General features: G+C 36.1%; 1 protein-coding gene across 3 annotated transcripts; it reads right to left on the reverse strand.

The window, feature by feature from the left end:
* Nucleotides 1-215: 215 nt before the first annotated feature.
* On the reverse strand, nucleotides 216-18,814 carry eIF2A (eukaryotic translation initiation factor 2A). 3 transcript variants are annotated; one of them, XR_015071265.1, is made up of 14 exons: nucleotides 18,768-18,814; nucleotides 18,479-18,620; nucleotides 17,204-17,342; nucleotides 13,680-13,759; nucleotides 13,415-13,590; nucleotides 12,626-12,714; nucleotides 12,352-12,502; nucleotides 9,962-10,132; nucleotides 9,410-9,584; nucleotides 8,248-8,421; nucleotides 7,147-7,238; nucleotides 5,743-6,005; nucleotides 2,899-4,242; nucleotides 216-2,523 (listed from the first exon to the last, which is right to left on the reverse strand). XR_015071265.1 is itself a non-coding variant. In XM_085951510.1 (13 exons), the coding sequence occupies exons 1-13, from the start codon at nucleotides 18,802-18,804 to the stop codon at nucleotides 4,117-4,119; spliced, it is 1,815 nt and encodes a 604-aa protein (XP_085807636.1). In that variant the 5' UTR covers nucleotides 18,805-18,814; the 3' UTR covers nucleotides 1,379-4,116. The 3 variants fall into 3 exon arrangements, 2 of the variants coding, with proteins under 2 accessions (XP_085807636.1, XP_085807637.1); XM_085951510.1 differs by having other exon boundaries at nucleotides 1,379-4,242; XM_085951511.1 differs by lacking the exons at nucleotides 216-2,523; nucleotides 2,899-4,242 and adding an exon at nucleotides 4,941-5,317 and having other exon boundaries at nucleotides 5,708-6,005.
* Between the last annotated feature and the right edge of the window lie 1,139 nt (nucleotides 18,815-19,953).

Consider the following 19,953-nt stretch of genomic DNA (forward strand, 5'->3'; position numbering starts at 1 on the left):
AACGGAGTATTGTTCATAATACTGCTACATGTTCTACTTCGCGAAGTGAGTGATACACGTATGAAAAACAATGAAAAGTTGAGCGATGTCTTCAAAAATGCAGGCAGTGCGTATCACTTGCATGGTATTAGAGGAGCCGCCGCTGATTGCAAACCCTAAATAACATGCACATACAATATTTATAAGATAGTGAAGGGGACACAATAAAAACACAATTTAGGAACTTACCAGCTGATTGGTGAAAGATAAATTTATTTTTACGAGACTACATTTTATCACAAATATATAATATATATTTTTTTTTAAATTTTTACAATTATCCAGCAGAGTGTCATCAAATCAATATTGACAGACTGAAAAGTCAAAATTGAACATAGATACATACAGGGAAACTCGACCGTTTAGTGTGTATGTACATACCTACATATCAACAAAAAATAAAAGATTCGAGTTATCCACAAAGAAAAATTCAGTTTCAGACCAACAAATTATATAATCGTAAAAATTTACCATTGTGAATAATTTAACAATTAAAAAAAACCATTCCAAACTGAAAACATAAATATTATAGGTATATGTGGGGTAATAATCCAAATTGAAATCAGTTCTTGGTATTTTGATATTGGTATTCATAACACTGTTCAGTTTAATTCAAGGTAATATTTTTGCTTCAAACCATAATAATGAAGTTCTACCAATTTAATACAGTGGAATGCCAGAAATTAAAAAAAAAAAATAACAAAAGAAAAACGTACCACGAGCCTGACAACAAATTACACATGTATATTAACATTTTATAATTCATAATACGTAATTCTAATGTTATTAATATTCACCAACATTCATCATGACAAACAGCCTATATTTTAAGAATCGGTATAAACATTTTTTTCCTAAAATCAATATTCATTGTCACAAAAAATAGTGCATTACGAACGTCACATTGATCTGCCGCTATGCTCCAATTACATACACGACTCCAATTAGATGAATCTTTGACTAACGCACGATCATCAACTTTAAATAGTAACTATACACAACGATTCAGATACTAATTCGATAGTCTCGACGTTTGTCGCCACCGATTCATAATAAACAATATTCATTTCTATTGCCAAACAGTCTTCCTTGATATTGTACGTAAAAGTGCTGCCAGTCTCGCCAATGTCTCTCGCCAAGAGATGAGCTGTTGCCATTTTATTTTGCTATTTGACTGGTTGTGAAAATTGGTAAACGTCAAAAGTGCTCTGCGCGGTTTAGTTCATTTTTTTCCGGCAGGTTCGCCACTATCGTTCTACTACGTAGGCGCGAATATCTCACAAGTACCAACTTTCGCGTGAACTTTATGATTATTGTATTTTCTAATTTTCTCTATTTTCATGTCATGCTGTGAACATCTTCAATTCATAAAAGTAAAATTAATAAATTACTTTTATGTTTCGATATACATAAAATTTCGATATACATTTCGTTACAAAAGTTAGTTAAAAAAATGCAATTATAAACATAACAGCAGCGGTGAGGACATTTCTCGATCGGACCAGATGGTTGATGGGAATTTTTGAGCCAGCGAGTCTGCGCATATAATTGGAGCATTACAAAATATATTTTTATAATTATGCACAATTATTATAATAGGTACCTAAAGAATTACCCAATTCCACATGCAACACTATTTATACAAAATGTACTAAATCGCACCCGGGTGAAGATAAAGGACACAATTGGATTTTGTCGTGCTCTGATAGATCAAATGACATTTGATAATTGAGGTGCAGACAATTAAAACAATCACAAGTGCACAGGAAAACAAAATTGAGAAAGTCAAGTTTTGCCGGAATGAATTTGAATTATTTAATTTTCAACTTTTACAAGCAGGTGTCATTCACAACTTTCTTCTTATTTCGTTTGATCCGTAAACACCCAAAGCAATCCATTGTTCTCGATTAATAATCTTAAAAAAAAAATTACTTACTGAATAATCGTAAAACAAAAACAAAATAGCAGCAAACATTTGACTGGTTTTATCGAATTTCTGTTTTATTAATTTGAAATAACTAACTACAAATTTCGAATTATGTGCATTTGAATTGACAACGTTTTACTGTTAAATTATTAAATTATATAAAAGAAAACAATGTTTATGCCAAATCGGGTATTGGAAATTTCTGTGCCACCATTATGAATTCCTTTAAAATTTAATCGACACCCAACACAATTTTTATGCACTGTTACGCCAAATTATGCATTAGGGAAACGACTGCAATTATTTAATTTGTGTATGAGTCAGTTGGAAAATTTCGAACCCACAACTGTCTCTTAATATACTGTTATTTAACAATTATTGCCTAGAACAATTCAGCTCCTTTGAGTCAAAGAAACGTATTTCATTTTTCTCTAGTTTACAGGACACCCCAAACACAAGTAAATTTACATTCCACAGACATTAACAAGAAAGTGTTTGCAAGAGACATGTATAGACTTATCTTTATCCATTGATTTTTTTGATAAGTTTCTTTGTCACTTAAGGTGACGCATCAGTGAAACGGCAAATAATTTTCAACTGTAGTCGCGACGAAAATTTGGACTCGCTCGCATTCACTGAGAGAACGTCGAGCTAGAAGCATGTCACTTTGCTTCGTGATGGCGACGGGCCAATTAATCCTTAAATCGTGTAAAGATGACTAAAAACGTCACCCATTTACTTTAAAAAGAAAACATGTCAATGAATATATTATTATTGTTATTAATAGAACAATAAACAGAACATAAAATGGACGTATGTTGGATTTATATGACAAATAATATTTTGCTTGACAGGCGTCATTTGCACCCGCGACCCGCAATCCGCGCATCGCCTAGCAACGATCTTTTTAGACCGTGCCTCAACTGATGTACGGCCTTAACATAACATGTCATTTAATGTCCAGTTCCATACGTAACTCAAAATTGTTAAAAATTAAGATAGGTTTCTTTGACTCTAAGGGGCCGATATTATTAGTGACTTACAAATGGTTCGAGCACCATAACAGAATACATGTAACAAAACTACTTTTTCGGAGCGGTAATGTCGCCTGATACACCTAGTTGAGTACGACACTACATCTCTACGTAATACTGTCGCCTGTCGCAGTCTATCTCTGGCACAGTGCTCAAACGGCTAACTTACAAAGAAAAAGCCAAACACAATATGTTTTAAGGTATATCTTTAGTGTGAGTGATCAACTGCATGTCGATTCCCTTCACATATAACATCAGTGTTGTTATCGAGTAAAGGGTATTTTTTTAAAGCACGGAATTCTTACAAAAATTTTGTCAAGCTATTACACTATTGTCTACGGTTACCGTTGAATGTTATTTCACTTCACTGGCAGTATTAATGATAATTGAATAATATATTTACTTACAAGTAACCTTAATGACTGTAGTCTATTCAAAACGTGAGCGGTCGGCGACATATTCGCATGTCCGTTGTCACGGCAAACAAATTATAATAATAAACAAGTGAACCTCAAACCATATTCTTCTATATGCGGTACGTGCAACCGGTGATCACGTACGCATACAAAACATGAACCCGTCAATGTAAGTAAGATCCAAAAATTAAGTCGCATAACACGGCACGGAATGGTGCATGTTGTAAATAAAATGAAAACCAATAAGAATCTGCAATACTCTGTCAGTGTCCCCAAAGATGCAATAGCCGGAGGGTTTTTCTAAAACTGCTCTATCGGTGAATTGATTATGTTAATGAATGGCAGTGAAAAATTAAGACTTGTGAGGATTGGTGAGAGGGCCATATCCAATAGTGGATCAGCTCTGGATTTAAAATAATTGTTTTTAAACCGATTCTGGTCTACTGAGTATGATGAATCGAACTATTCAGATGTAACTCATATGTTCTGATTCATTGACAGATATAGCTGGAGGTTCCATTGTTTTTTTTTTTATATATTATACATATATATAACATGTGTCACGCGTGTCGGCCGGCGTAACGAAAGCCAAAAATAAAACAACGAATGCGTCGTTTCCGCCATCCATCAGGAGTGGAGCGGTAAAAGTACTTATGAGTGTAGAAAACATAACCTAAGAGCGTCCTGTCGCCTCGGTCTATCATAAGTTGAGCTCGCCCAACTCCTTGAGTAGGTCGTTCTCCTTGGCGATCTTGGCCACCTGGTTGAGATCCAGACTCTTGCCCTCCGCCTTGTCCTGCTTCAGCTTAGCGATTGCCTCCAGTTTCTGCAATTAATTGTAACATAATTCGAAATTAGCTAGCGAAATTTTTGAATTTCATTTCATAATTCATCAACTTACTATTTTCAATTGCAATTTATTTATTTTTTACATATTGTGGACATTACAAATTATAAGTTTAAGACGTTCACAACATGACATGACACATTATCATAAAGACGAAAGAAAAGTAATAAAAGGAATAAAAATGAAAATATAAAAAGAGAACATAATATAGACACACAAAAGGAGTGAAAATACAATTATACATATTATAGAAGTTCAAAGAAGTGCACTTCGAGTTTGCTAAGGAGACCCTATTTTAAGAATTTATAAAATAGCATCCACCTAAACTCACCCTCACGCAAGTGGAATATATCAACACCGGAACCAATTTGGTTGAACATAGTTATCGTATTCCCAATTGGCATTACCAGTGGCAGGTTGTTTCTGCACCTTGGGAGAATAAACAAATGATGCTCCCTGTTTCTAGGATAGTTATTATTACTATTATGTAATACTTACTCTCTCTAATGACAGGTAACTGACAAGTGTTTTCAGAAACTACGACAGAAGATATCAAAACATATTCTACTTGTTGACACCTTTACCTGCCGCTCCTGCCAACGTGGCGTAATATGTGCATTCTATCAATTTTTATGTGGAAATACATTATATGTAATAAACTATTTTTTTTTTTTATTCAACGAATAAGACACAAGATTTCAGAATGTAACATTCTATAGTATTGACTAATACACATAATTTGAAAACATCTCATGCATATACACACTAGAAAAAAATCATTTTGTAGAAGGAAAAGGTTTGGATAAGCATACTGGCACGAATCCAGCAGATACAGGTTCAATTCCCGTCGGGTGTCGTATATTTTTCTACATAATGATTTTTTCTAGTGTGTATATACATGAGATGTTTTCAATTTATGTATATTCATTATTATATATGTTATATCACAGTTCAACAGAACTATTCAAAGACTTTCTTAAACGTCTGATCACTTTAAACGCGAGATAAATTTATTTACTAGATGTAAAGCTTCAGGCCCGTTTCAGACGGGACACTGGTGTCGCGCTCGTATATAATAAGGAGGCCTTCGTATTCGAATAAAGGGGCCTTTGTATTATGTTTATTAACGCCCCAGAGCTAATGAGTCAACGCGTGTCCGGTACACTTTTCCGTCGGCTGCTACATTCTCAAGTCGCCAATACACTTGTTTTTATTATCGCAGCCAGTTTTATGTTCTAATTTATAACACGAAATTATGCGTTGACTCATTAGCTATGGGGCATTCATATACATAAAACAAAGGTCCCTTTATTATTTGAATACAAAGGCCTCCTATATTACATCGAGCGCGACACTGGTGTCCCGTCTAAAACGGGCCTTACTTTTATGTACACTTGATTACAACCCATAAACAAATGATATTTACAAAAGAGATAGAAATCACGCGTATCGCGCATCGTAGCAAGAAAATGGCATCACCTTAATAATATTCTTTATTTTCTTGTCCTTTTCGGGGTCATTGGCTGCAGTCCGCGAGCGTTGCTCATAGCTGCGGCCACCCCCTTTTTTGCCGCCTGTGGAAACGATGATCTCATCGTCAGCGTCCACCTCCGTGCCAGAGTCGTTGTTGGCGGGCAGCGAGACAACTGGCTCCGACACGGCCACCAGCTGCTCCTCCGCCTTCTTAGCCTTGCGGGCCTCCCTCTTCTTCTTCTGCTTCAGAGCTGCCTTCGACGGTCCACCTGAATAACGATAATTAAGTCACCACATAAAAATATCAACTACACAATAAGGGCACATACATTTAGTCATACTTACACACACGTAAACTTTAAAAATGAAAATAAAGAACAAACTCTTTATACAAAATGACAACGTATCTTATCCTGGTACATCCGAGGTTTGAAATTTTTCCACTTGAATGGACATGATTTATGAGGTTTTTGTGGAATCATTTTGTAAATGATTAGACGTGTTATGGGTGGCAGAATTTTTCCCAGAGGTAGATATTCGATGTTACAACTAAAGCGCGACCGAAATTGTGGTGCATGTCGTCTACTGTCACGGGTTGCCGCTACGGGGAAAAAGTGTGTAATGTCGTTGTTCTTGGTGTTTAAAATGTTATCAGACTGATGCTCCCATTCCGTAGCACATTTTGAACCTTTAAACGAACATTGTCAGTTGACAAAATCTGCCGAAATCACTAAAACAACAATGAGGTCACCTCACGTTGAACTGCACTGCACCTGCATGACGTTCTGAACGTTTTTATCATATTCCACACGCCTACACTTTTCGAATGTCGAGTGGGATTTACAAATTTCTGTCTTTCATATCATTAGATATCCCTAGTTATTGCACACACAACAGATTAATAAGATAGAAATGAGAGCCTGTCGCCATAGACCAAGACTTTGAAGCAAGTTTTGGTTTGGTTTGACAGATATTGATTGCGTGTTTTGTTTATGTAGGCAGACGGATGTAAATATTAAAAATGACATATTCTTTACGCCGACCGAATTATATATTTTGCAAAATACACGTGACCAACAAAATTCGGCTAATCTGAGTGTGCAAAACAAACACTGTTACGCACGAGGCAATGACTTGACATAACTGATACAGCGGGCAACTGCTCGCTATCGAGTTCAGACACGTTTTGACCGCCGCTCGCTTTCCAGACGTCTCCCTCTGCAAACGCCAAAATGTTCATCTAGACAAGCTCGTTATAAACCCATGATTCGGTTGGTAGCTGTTAATCCACGGCATTTCACCGGCTCGTGCAGAATGACCTTAATGCGTGGGACTGTGATAGGTATTAGTTATAGTAATAAATACTATTTAACTCCAACTTCAAAAAAGATAAACAAAAAAATTTCTCACCATCTCCAATGATGTTTTGTCCAGGTTTATGTGGAGCTTCCGCCTCATCATGAACCTTGAAGGACGCCTCCGTACCACGGGCCCCTGGAGGTCTGCAAAAAACCAACAATATCATTAGATTATAATATTTTTTTTTTTTGCCATAACGTCGTTAATTTTCTACAAACACGTACATATCTCAATTTTTGTCAGTTTTGAGTTGTTTCATGTAATGAATTCAGAATTTGAATACGCATATATTCCACTAACACGTATCTCAAAACATACTTTATGACATAATAAATTTAAGCAATGAGAAAAAACTCGTATCACAATAAAAGACTAATATTATTAACTCGTATTTTGAGTTACGTGTTTGTAAGTACACAAAATACTGAACTCCTGACAGATGATTATACTGAAGTTCTTTCTCGTAAGTCAAGATACGTATTTACTGTAGTAATATTGTGGAACGATTCACAGTAAAGTTGCAACGCATTCTCGTATCTCCAACAATATGACTGATCGGTCGAAAGAAACATTTTTTTCATGAAAATATGTGTAACTATACTAAATGGATATTTCATAGAAGAAAATTTATGTCTGAATTAAAAACTGAGAGAATAAGTTGTTATTTGTCTCTCCTGAAAAGTTGTGTTTTTTGAGATACTTGTTTGTAGAAAATTACCGACGAAAGGTCTAATGTCAGCAGTGTAGTGAAACAGTATAAACAGATCTATGTAAAGTAAACCTTGTTAATTCAAAATTGACAAGGCAGAAAATCGAAAACAAAATTAGAATTACGAAATACAAAATGAATGGCAAAAAAACATTTCATTTTGTTCAATAATTTCCACATTTAAATATCTTGTCAATTATATCTAATGGCCAGGTAATGCAAACGCGCCTGTCGCATTGTCAGCACTAAATGAGTTAACTGTATTTGTATCAACGGGGTTTTACTGTAGTATGTAAATTAATATATTGAGACTTCACAGGCAATCAAGGCCGGAACCCCCCAGGATGATAAGACAGTGCCTTACGCATTGAACTACGAGGGCTGCCACCACTTTGAAACATCGCTGTTTTCTTTAACAACAAATTACGCTTTTCACTGTATACCTGTACGGCTTGTTCGTGGAGGCAGGTTTGGAAGGGGCGACAGCCTTAGGCTTCTTGGTGGCGAGGGGGCTGGCAGGGAAGGAGCCGTTCTGCCAGCTGACACCCAACAGCTCTGAGTTCTCAGGCCATTTCAGTTCGTGAATCATGGCGCCTCCGCTGTGCCACACTTTGAAGCTGAAAGATTAAGAAAACAACACTTTATTATCTTTTACACTTATTACTACATAAAAGTGTCGTTCTTTACATTTTAAAATCTTGAACGTTTTTTATTTTACTATATTATGTACTGACAATAAAAGTTAAAAATTTATTGAAATAATATGTTTGTAGGTTCAAAAGTTATGTTAATTTTGCGAAATTGATTAATCTAACTAGGCAAGCATTAATGTTAGTTTGATGTCTTCGACAAAAGGCCGGATCTGCCGCCTTTTTCCTACGACTTCAGGTAAGTAGCAAGTGACGATGTCTCATTGTCACCCCCTCTCACTCACCTATGGCTTTCTCCTTTACCTGATGTCCTTGTGGCGGGGGTGCCATGTGCCCTTCTCAGAAACGGCTCTGCTAGTCTGTCAAATTTTATAATTCTTAAAGCTAATCAAATATGTACAGAAACATATATTAAACTTGGCTAAATTGCAGTGGCAGAGTGGTAATGTATCTATTTGGTAAGTTGTGGGTCTCAGATTTGAATACAACTGAGAAAATTAAAAACATAATAAGTTAAGAAAAAGGCTATCCCGTCTAGTAAAAAAATGGGGTCACAAGAGGGTCAAAATTAGTGGATGTTATTACCTACGTTGTGAAATTTTCGCAGTTGGTAGTGTTGAATTAATTACGCGAACCACTTCGCATTGCTGATTCATTTTTGTGTTCTGAAATTTATTTCGCAGGGCTGCACTGAGATAAAAAAGACCACCATAAAAGCGAAAAACATGCTTTCTTGATCAATTACAAATAAAATCACAAACAGCGTGTCAAACATAATATATTATACCAAACATCAAAACAGGCCGCAAACATGTTTACAGTATTCAAAGCGCAAATTTATTTTTCTATAACCACCAATTCAACCACACTAAGTAGTCAAGTGTTTCCAACTGTTCAAAAGTTCATAAATTATCACTGGCTCGATCGGGAAAAAAAAGCATTGAGCTAGCCTCACCCATTGTCGATCCTGAGTCGGGGCGCAGTGGTGTATGTGATGAAGCACTCAGATCGAGGGTCCCAGATGAGACCTGTGGAGGAGGGTGCATCCGCCACCGCTAGTTGCTTCTTGGTCTCAGAGTCCCACACCTCGATGCGGCCCGGCAAATTGCCGAATCCGGCCAACAGGAGACGTGCACATAAAGTTAAGGATTGTGTATTCGAGAAAATTTAACATTTTTCCAAAGTTGACCTTTCAGATAAAGCTAGAACTCATTACTGTTTACAAATAGTTGCCACTGAGGAAGGAAGAACACCCAAACACAATAATGGATTAAGACTACAGCTCTAACTTTGAGACCAAAATTCTGAAGCAAAATAAATGATTTTTTTAACGCTTGATAAAGGAAGACATTGAAATACGCCGGACATCTAAATATATTAATAGACAATAGCTGAACTTCAATAGCTTCCGGCACTTTCAATAAAATCCCATGTCCGGTCGATAAATCCAGCATACTAAAAATGAACAAAACATTTTATAACGGATTAATGGAATTGAAGAGGATATGATTTCCGCTAGGGCTGAAGTAAATGGCATTCTTCGCGGACGTGCCAAACTCGAAGACAGCGTTGCACTTGAGATTGAAGAGCGTAGCCTTGGCCGGCATTAAACCGTATACCACGCAGAACTCCTGCCCTTTCGGACTCCACGCCACGTCGTAGATGGGGCCCTCCTTGGCTGCAACAAACAATTATTATCATTATGCATTCACTTACCACAATTCCATCTAATTTATCATTTGTATTTGTAATTCTAAATTTCATAAAATTCGAATTTTTATGGCCACAAATTGTGATAATTGGACCACATTATGGATTTGTATATTAGCTATATTTTGCATTTTCTTAAATACACATGGAATGGCCGCAATGGCGCATTATTGAAAACTCTTTCAAAGGAATCCATATTTTTCTGGCTGTTGAAATGTTTATTGAAGTGATACATTTTTTTTAAGCCAGGTAAACAAAAACGCTTGGTAGGTACAGGTAACTCTTGTTCATTCGTTCGACCCTGGCGAGTGCGAATTCATTATACCCTTATCGATTTTTAATAATATCTTTTATGTCGTGCACATCTTTTGACATATGCCATGGTGCCAGGAATCATCATAATTAACGAAACCACCCATGTACGACCAGATTATTTGACAGTTATCAACAATTTATATATAATAAGTGCTGACAGGCCAGACACTTGAAAACTATGTAGATTCTTTTTTGCAACGTGGAACAAAATTAATGTTATTTTTATAAAAAGTTTATTACAAAGTTATAACAATTTTATTTCATGTATGACGTTTATTCTGTTTTGTTTAGTTCATTAATGAAGTGTTTTCATATTTACATAGTTTTGTTATTCAAACCGCTTGGTGAATGTGAAATTTCACTTATCTCGACAGTGACCAAAATATCATCAATGTTTTGTAAAAAGGGCGAATCAACCATTTTGCCGAAATTGAGATTTTAATGAAAAAACAATATGTACCTCACTAGCTTTGTTGTGTAAAAACAGCGATTTTGTATCTCCACAGGAAAGTACTTAAAAACGATAATCGTAAGGGCGAATATCCACTTAATATTATGAATAAAAAGCGAATGTGACATATTAGGCCTTTTAAAATATTATATTATAAAGCTTATTATAAGGACAGTATTCTTTCTAAGCTTTTACTTTACAAAACTTGTTAAACAATTATAATCATCCACAGGTAGTTAACAAATAAATGTCAAAAGTTAAAAATCCTCCTGTAAAATAGCATTTTGGTTAATTCGCCCTTTTTTCAAAACACCCGACGATATATCTGATCTGACCCGCGGTCAATCTGTAATTGTCATTCGTGGGCATTTTATTTACCTTCCTCAAAGTCTCTTGATCCATTATTTCAAAATGCGATCCAAGCAATCGTTAATAATAATTTGTACAAAGACGCAAAAGCCGACAAAAACTACAAAACGTAAGGTCAGCGTGAATCCTTTGTAAATTTATCTTTGACCACTTATAGAATTCCCCAATCAAAACTTTACTATTGGGAAATATATTAATTAGCAGTCAATACCTAATAAAAGGGGGCGAGAATTAACAAGGTGAAAGTTCCATAGTGTAACTTATACAGTGAAACCACGAAAACACGTTTCTGAAACGAGTGAAAAAAAACCTAAATAACAGGAATACATTAATAAATTAAAAATAAATACATTATATTATTATTCTTTATTAAAAATCATACAAATTTGTTTTTGTCATATTAAAAATATGTTCTGTCAAATTTTCGAGAACCGACAATGTTTTTTTTTTGACATTATTTGAATAGGTGTAAACAAAAATTTAAATAATCGCTTTGTGTAACCTTAGTCTTGGGCACTGCCATAGATGTATTAAAAGTAGAGATACGCAACGATTTGGCTTCCTCATGGAACTGAATGAAGCATGCCGACAACAGCCGATAACTCACGAGAAATAGCGACGCAATAAAAAAAATGCAGGGCATCACGGAGGATTTACTTTTGTCATTATAACGTACCCATATAATATAATATTAACGTGGAAATTTTGCCGCAAATTGATTACCAACCTGTTTCACCATACTTGCCGGCTTCACCATACTTTCATATCCCATGCCGCCCCTAGGGCACTGCAGATATGATACTATAATTAATAGAATGTTCACGTGCGTCTGGAATTCGTTTCAATGACGCATTGAATTGAAAATATTCAAATAAATTGGATTTTTAATTTCGATACCTAAATAATTTTATTTCAGATATTAATTTGCGGGAAATAAAAATGTAAAATGCAACAGGACTGCAGGAACTACACACAAATAGCGGGAAAACGTGAATACCGGCCACGTAAGACTGGGGTTTCACCGTATATCATTTAAATCATGTTGCACTTACAGAGCTGCACCATGCTGGTGTCCCCCTTGGTGCTGGCATAGTGCAGAGTCTGTCGGCCGTAGTACGTGGTGCCCGTTTTGTCCACTTCCGTGGTGGTCATCATCAGAACGCTCGTACCCCGATCATTCCAATAAAATTGCACCGAGTCTCCCTGGAAGTGTGCAATCATACAAAAGAGGTCAATCTTCTATTTGTATTTCAAATTCAAATAATTCACACAAACTGACAAATTCAGTACAAAAGCACGTCTACAAAACTTAATGAGTGTTGTTACCTGAAAGAATCCCTTGTTTGCAATGACCTGGCTCGCTTCGAACTTCGGGTATTGGTAGAGTTTCCCAAAAGACGGCATGCCGGGGTTACCTGAAAATGATTATGTATTGAACATTTCACAATGTGTCAAAAAGTCAAAAATGAAGATTTTCAGGTATGTTAGGGGTCCAATACATCCAACAATCTGTTCATTTCTTTATGATGATAATATAAAATATTTTTACACCATAGATCAATGATACTCAACCTTTTTTTTCTTCGGGCCAAATACATATATTTGTAAAGTAACGCGGGCCGCATCACTACTGGTGTGACGAAAAAAATCATGAAACCCCCCCCCCCCCTTTTTTTACAAAACATTTTTGAGATTTTAAAAATTATACGTGTTTTTAAATTAATCGTGTGCTGTTGTGCACTATCTGTGCATCAAAGTCGAAATAAATCTCAAGATATACGAAATTCCTGATGTGTTTCGGGCCGCACATAAAAGCTTAAAGGGCCGCAGGTTGAGCATCGCTGCCGTAGTTGTTAAAAATGTTACATTTGACAGTTCTTACCAGAAGCTTATATATATATCTTACCTCTTGTAATGCGTTACAGCACATTTTTTATTTAAGTTCAGTGTTATATTGGAATGGAGCAAGAAATAATACCACCTGCACATCGTTGGGAGCATTTTTTATGCATCCAAAATTCTAGTGACTTAATGCATAAGCCGACTTGTTCAAATATAAATATTACTATGCATTACGTCCTAATAATGTAAAATGGAAAAGGAGAAAAGACTAACCGGGCATGTGGCAGATCACGTAGGTCCGTTGGGAGGATGTCGGCGAGAGACTGTATGAGGCCACCTTGGCGCAGTTGAGCTTGGCGGTAGGCTCTTCCCACCCCCCCTCATACACCAGCACCTCGGAGTTGAGCAGACGCCCGAACAGCTTCTCGTCCGACGACCAACACGGCTGCCTGTTCGCACAAAAATCACCGAGTTTCAAATACACCGTCACGCGCAATAGTAACAGAGATGAAGAAATAAAATGAAACTCAAAACTGACCATCCGACTTGCTTTTTCTGATGGAATGACTGGATGAGAGACCCGTCTTCGCACTTGTAAACGTGCATATTGGGCGGACCCTGCAAGGACAAAAAGACAATTAATCAAAGATGTTGAAAACCTCTTTCTATAGACAGAGCCTAAATGTATGAAATTGAAGCGAAATAAAAAAGGACCAATGATCGACATAATATGAAAATATTGTCAGACAAGAACTTCTTGTCCACGTATTAAAACTGTAAATTAATAATCCCCTCCAGTGCAGCTAATCAGACTTCCCTTTTCAAATGAGTAACGCCCCCAAATGTATCATTTATTTTACATTCCCGTGGTGTACAGATCTATCAATTTATGTAATTTGAAGGTTTTTCTAATAAAAATATGTCTAAAACAATCAGGAGTGATGTTAGAATTATTGTTAGTAAACTTTTTGCTTATCGCGAAGAAGAAAATAAGTAGCATCTAAAAAGAGAGCCGATGCATGTTTTAAACATGCCTGCCGTTCGCGCGTTGTCGCCACATGACAGGTACGTCCCTAAGAAGTCTTCTATATGTGACTACAACCACTTCCTGTTATCGCCAATTTCTTGTTGTCAGACGGTAGTTTAACTACTGCTATGACATTTAATTGCCAATTTGCAGGGCATATAAAAAAACAATCCGTCATGAAGAGTAAGATAAGCAGCCAGTAATACTAAACTTCAGCATTATTATTTAGTTGAAAAATCATATAAAATTTAAGCAAAACTGTTTATAAATACACTCATTATCATAAGTTATCACAATGAACATAAACAATCGCCACCGTTGCGTATGTAAGAAAATCGGAATGGCAACCAAGCAATCTTAATATGTATGGGGTTTACCAACTTAGTCATACTGCATGCGCTTGCACAATGATTTCAAAAGATGTCATAACAGAAACACCGTATAAGACTCCAATTTATAGTTGGAATCCAATACAAGTGATGAATAATTAAAAAAAAACAGTTTTTCAAGTTTTCCCACTATGTAGTTGCTGAACTAGTTTTCACATCATCAAATAATATGTCATTTTGAATTTGAGAGGATTTGTCACGAGATTCGAAAAAAATCAATAGTCGTCGTCGACTTCAGACAGCTTTGTCTCAGTTACTTGGCTGAACTTTTTGAACAGAAGTCTACGCTTTGCCTGGGATGGATTGCAGCCACTATCCTACCTGATCTCCCCTAATTAAATAATACAAATTCGATTATCGGAACACAGCCGCGTACAAATAAATTCTGTATTATGATTCATCACCCAATCCCTTGCAAGGAAATTGGCTTTCTGTCATCCATTCTAAAGTAACTCCGAAGCTCCAATAGGTGTCACTATAATATTCATATAAGTGTGAAATACAATAATTCAAACATGTAACTCTGTTTTGTATGAAAAAATATAACATGCATTTTATTTGGATAACAATATATTCCACGGACGTATTTAATTTAAATGTTTTGGCGTAACTAGTCCTCGTTCAAACACTAGAAATATTAATAAACCTTAAAAAACATAATTGTTTTATCTTGGATTTTAGTAATGGATCATTTTTGTAAACAAGACCTCATTTATAGAATGTTGAAAACAGTTATGTAGAATTTAAAATTGTATATTTAACTTTGAAGTTGATTTACTCAACTTGGCCATCGGTGCACTTGAAGTCGTTCAATCCTGACCACCTCAATAAAAAAATTGTCAAAAACTATTGTTTAAATCAATAAAATAATCAACTAATGTCACCTTATGATTTACAGTTAGTCACCTTCCACTAGACAGAGGGTTATGAAGCGAGATTTCAATTTGAAGGCTCAACAACGTAATTAAATTAAATCCATAACGTGGCAATCCGCTGAATATATTTTTAGTGACTGATTTTACTACACAGAAACACGTACAATATTACACCGTTGAATACATCAAATTAAAATAAATAATGAAGGCTTAAAGTATTGCTCATTTATCCCAGCCCACGAAAGCAGCAGGATGTTTTCATTTTTCTATAAAAAAAAGAGCTGGGTCATTTTGACTGTTTTTCAAGATGTTACTTAATTGACCGTCCATATGAACACCTATGGGCAGTGGCGATGCGTCTTTGAGAGCGCTGGAGCGGTGAATTTATATATTTTATGAATATATTTTATAGAATTTTATATATTTTATAGAATTTATGTATTTCATTTATTAAAAGTGTTCTGATCTATTACCGTAGTCATTAATTCATATACAAAAACAAATTGTAATAAGTATGTGTTTTTAACCGGCTATTTTAAATATAATATACAATAATTCACGCGTCGCGCTGGCATCGTCGGTGTGGTTTCGCTTTACCAAATGCAATGCTATTCGGGAGCGAGTTCCTCGTTCGCACATGCAATCATGCCTTGTAATGAGAATGAGTGCGACAGTAATAATATTCGTCTGTAGGTGATAGCGTGAGATAGCAATACTTCTTCGAGCGCCACTCAATGTCGCCCAGGCGCGTTCCATACTCGAACCGTATAAACGTATAACCAAAAAAAGACTTTGTCTACGAACATTTTCACACACGGTTCATACGTCTGAGTTGCGCGAGCCGCTCAGGCCTCGTAAGACGCCCAGTAAAACCTCCCGAAAGCGGATTCATATTATTAATATTGTTAATTAATAATTACATATTACAGCTTGGATATTTTTTATAATGCTGATATTGCCTCAGCATTATTTAACATTATAATAGAAAAAAATCTTATTGAGACATTTACGAAAACGGTTTTACTATTAAACTTAATTATTTGCACTATTCCGATGACATCAGTGGAAAGTGAAAGATGTTTTTCCACACTCAAACGGATCAAGTATTTTAGCAGAAACACCATCACGCAACCAAGATTGAAGGCATTATATATGCTCAGTATCCAAAAAAGAATGAATTTGTGTCGATGAAAAACAGAAGAATGGATTTCTCATACAAATGAACAATAACATAGGTACTTTAAAAAAAAGTGAACTCCCAGTAAAATGACTCACCGATCGCCACTGCCTATGGGAATTGTAATATGAACCATTCACTTAAAAAAAATCAACAGGCATGCTTTGTTAAATTATATCCTTATCATAATACAGTGAGTTTTTGACTTACGATGGGGTTGTGTTCCGCCACCTAGGTCGCAAGGTAAAATGGTCGTATGTCGATTTTCATTATAACAGGTGAGTGTTTGCTGAATGAGACGGTGTACCTTCGAAGACTTATCTCCAAATTTAAATTGCGAGTAAACCACTATCCGAAAGCGCACACAAAGGGTAACTAACTACATTGTTTAAAAAAATTATAGATGACGCTATCGACTGCATCAAACTAACAAAAACTAAAAACAACAGATTTTTTAACCGTCGTAAGTGCGAATGGTTGTAAGTCGAGGTGGTCGTAAGTCAAGAACTCGCTGTATGTCGTTTTACATTTTGTCAGTCACACCAGGTTGACTATAAAATCTTATAGAATTAAATGAATTGGAAGAGTTATCACCTCCGAGCCATCCTTGTTGTTGGAGTAGAACTCCCAGGCGGTGATGTAGGTCCCCTGCGGAGAGAAGTGGATGTCCATGACCTTTGGCCGCGGAATGCTTGACACCTTTGACCAGTCGGAGCAGCGCACTACCTCTACACTGCAATACAATAAGGTCAAAGGTGAACCACGATTTCCACTCTAAGAAAGAGTGAACGGACCTTCCAAGTAGAGAAGCATCTTGATAGACTCAGTGGTCCCACCGGTGATGGACGCACGTCCAAAATTGTCTTTATAGTGCATGAACACGTGCATGGCTTCACTACCAGCAATAAAGTGTAAAACTATATAACTGTTTACATAAAAAAATGCTAATCATCGCGCCAATCTAATTTTTCAAATGTCAGTGAGATGCATTAGTTTTGTGACGGTTTTTTGTGCTGCGCGGTGTGGTTCATATTTTTTCCACAGAAAGCTGCAGATTTTTTTTGATCCACGCGTGTAGTCTTGCAACTTGCACGATAATACGTGTTTACATTTGCATTTTATTGTTATAGTCGCGATAATACGTATTGCCAGCAGTAAATTCCTTCACCCACAATCACTTCAACAGCTCTCGAGTATGTTTACGTGTGCAGAGTGAATCTATGCACATGTAAACAGGGTGTTTCGCTTGAATGCGTGATAAACAAAATCAATTTTTGAACATATTTATATTACGTTGACCACATAGAAAAATAAATATCAGGCAAAATGTAATCATTCAAGGCATTCAACATAACATGAACTCGATTAGATATTATATGGAAGTTTACATCAATATATTCTTTTTATTTTTAATATGGTTGTGCAATTAGTTTTCTTCATACATACTATAGGTAGGTAACCTACTTGCCTTCATATTTAAAAATAAATATATTTAGACAAAATATTAAATTTTATTGCTAACAATATTTTGCGTTACTATTTTAGGTAAATTCTAGTATGCAGAATATTCACATTAAAAATGTATACGTAATGCATACATAATGTTTAAAAACGGAATAAAACACTAATTGATTTGACATTTTCTGACAGTTACGAAAACCGGCAACCATAAAATTTAATGAAACCGATCATTATTGCCGGCAATTCGGTAAACAATCGCTCTCTAAACGGAATCAAAACGACAAATCTAAAAAAGAATGCAAAAATTCATATTAAAATGGAAATTTGGCAAAAAGCCGGCGGCACGGCCAGTGACAGATGTCGAGAATGCCTACAAAATCACGGTAAGATTGTATCAAGATTACTCACGAAGTGCCGTTGATCCAACCGAAATATTGCCCCTTGGGGCTGAACAGCATCGCCCGGCATGTTTTGCTCGTGTCTTTCAGCGCCGGCTTCTCTTGATAGGACTCCGGTCCATCCAAAAGCCAGACACCCAGGCTACTCCTCACTGAAACCACGTGAAGAACATTAATCACCTAACCTCTAAAAATGCGTCCAACCGAATTAATAACTTTACCGATCGACTGGTCTATCGAAGTGAGTATAATGTTTTCACGAAACGCGTTCGGTATATTCATAGTTTCACTTTGCTTACCCGCGATAGCAGGTACAGTGGACGTCATTTCAGACATCAACGAAAGGAAGGAACGATTTATAAAAATTCATATCGTACAGTTGCCATGTAAAAAAACACTATTTTATGTGTATGCATTATTTCGATTCATAGCCAAGTAACGTTTTATAAAATATTTCACTTCCCATTTTTTTTGAAGCCATAGTCAGGAATATGGATTGGTCCTGGCTTCAAGAACTCTCTCCATCTGTTTTGTGAATTTTTATCCTACTTCTCCCCGACCTGCTTCCAGTGACGTCTCGTAGGGACAGGCAGGCTATATTATGTTGCTTTGGAGCGACACATTTTGGAAGCTATGGAAAGATATTAATAGGTACCTATTATAATAAATGTTGAGTTGTTTTTGTGTAAATAATAATATGTATTTTACCTCCAGCGCTACTTACCTACAGACTTCGAACACCAGTGGACGTGCAAATCAGAATTAATTGTCATTATAATTTTTTGCTGAAGATGGCCTACAAGAAAAAATATTTTAATATGGTAGTTATTGAGTTGACCACAGATCATAATATTATTGGGTAATAAGGTAAAGTTCCGTGTAATTAACATATTACGTTGTCCCATGCAGTAAACCGTAGTACTAATTAGGTATTTACCATTAAATTTAACCCTACAGAATTACTGTAAGGAACCAAAAAATTCGAGAGCTTATGGATGTTTTCGGCTGAGCGTAATAAATTATTGTTCTGCGATAAGCAACAGTTATCTTGTGGTTATTTTGGACCGACCTTTATGTTCCTGATCCATGGGTTTCAGTTTCAACTAGAATACTAAATATAGCAAAGAGATTAGACAACTATAGTGTGTGTATTGGATTGGATTTCAAACAATGTGTTCGAATAAAAATACAAAAATATAATCAGCAACGAACCATACATAATAGCGGCCTGCACACACACAATCTTGTCTGCGTGAAAGCCTCGTGTGCGCGATGTCACACGGTAATGATCGTGTGTCTAAAGTCGCGTAGCGAACAGCGGAAAGAGTGGGGTTGGTCGCGTCCAATCTTTCACGCGTGCCGTACGTCAAGTCGTTTTTTTAACACATTTTACCACGCTTAATCTTTCACGTGTGCCGTACGTCAAATCGTTTTACTACGTTCGTCACAAATGGACGTTCACAATTTCTCTCACCAATATATTAC

Source organism: Rhyacophila brunnea, unplaced genomic scaffold (genome assembly GCF_057557595.1).
Source record: "Rhyacophila brunnea isolate RB1 unplaced genomic scaffold, BYU_Rbru_1.0 scaffold_24, whole genome shotgun sequence".
NCBI classification, from domain to species: Eukaryota; Metazoa; Arthropoda; class Insecta; order Trichoptera; family Rhyacophilidae; genus Rhyacophila; species Rhyacophila brunnea.

Bases quoted from the DNA above. Each gene is read 5' to 3' on its own strand.
- eIF2A (XM_085951510.1), bottom strand. From the start codon at position 18,804: ATGTCTGAAATGACGTCCACTGTACCTGCTATCGCGG. The intron at 17,343-18,478 runs GTGAGTAATCTT...ATTGTATTGCAG, and splicing joins GGTTGGATCAACGGCACTTC to TGTAGAGGTAGTGCGCTGCT. The intron at 8,422-9,409 runs GTGAGGCTAGCT...TTAATCTTTCAG, and splicing joins CGACTCAGGATCGACAATGG to CTTCAAAGTGTGGCACAGCG.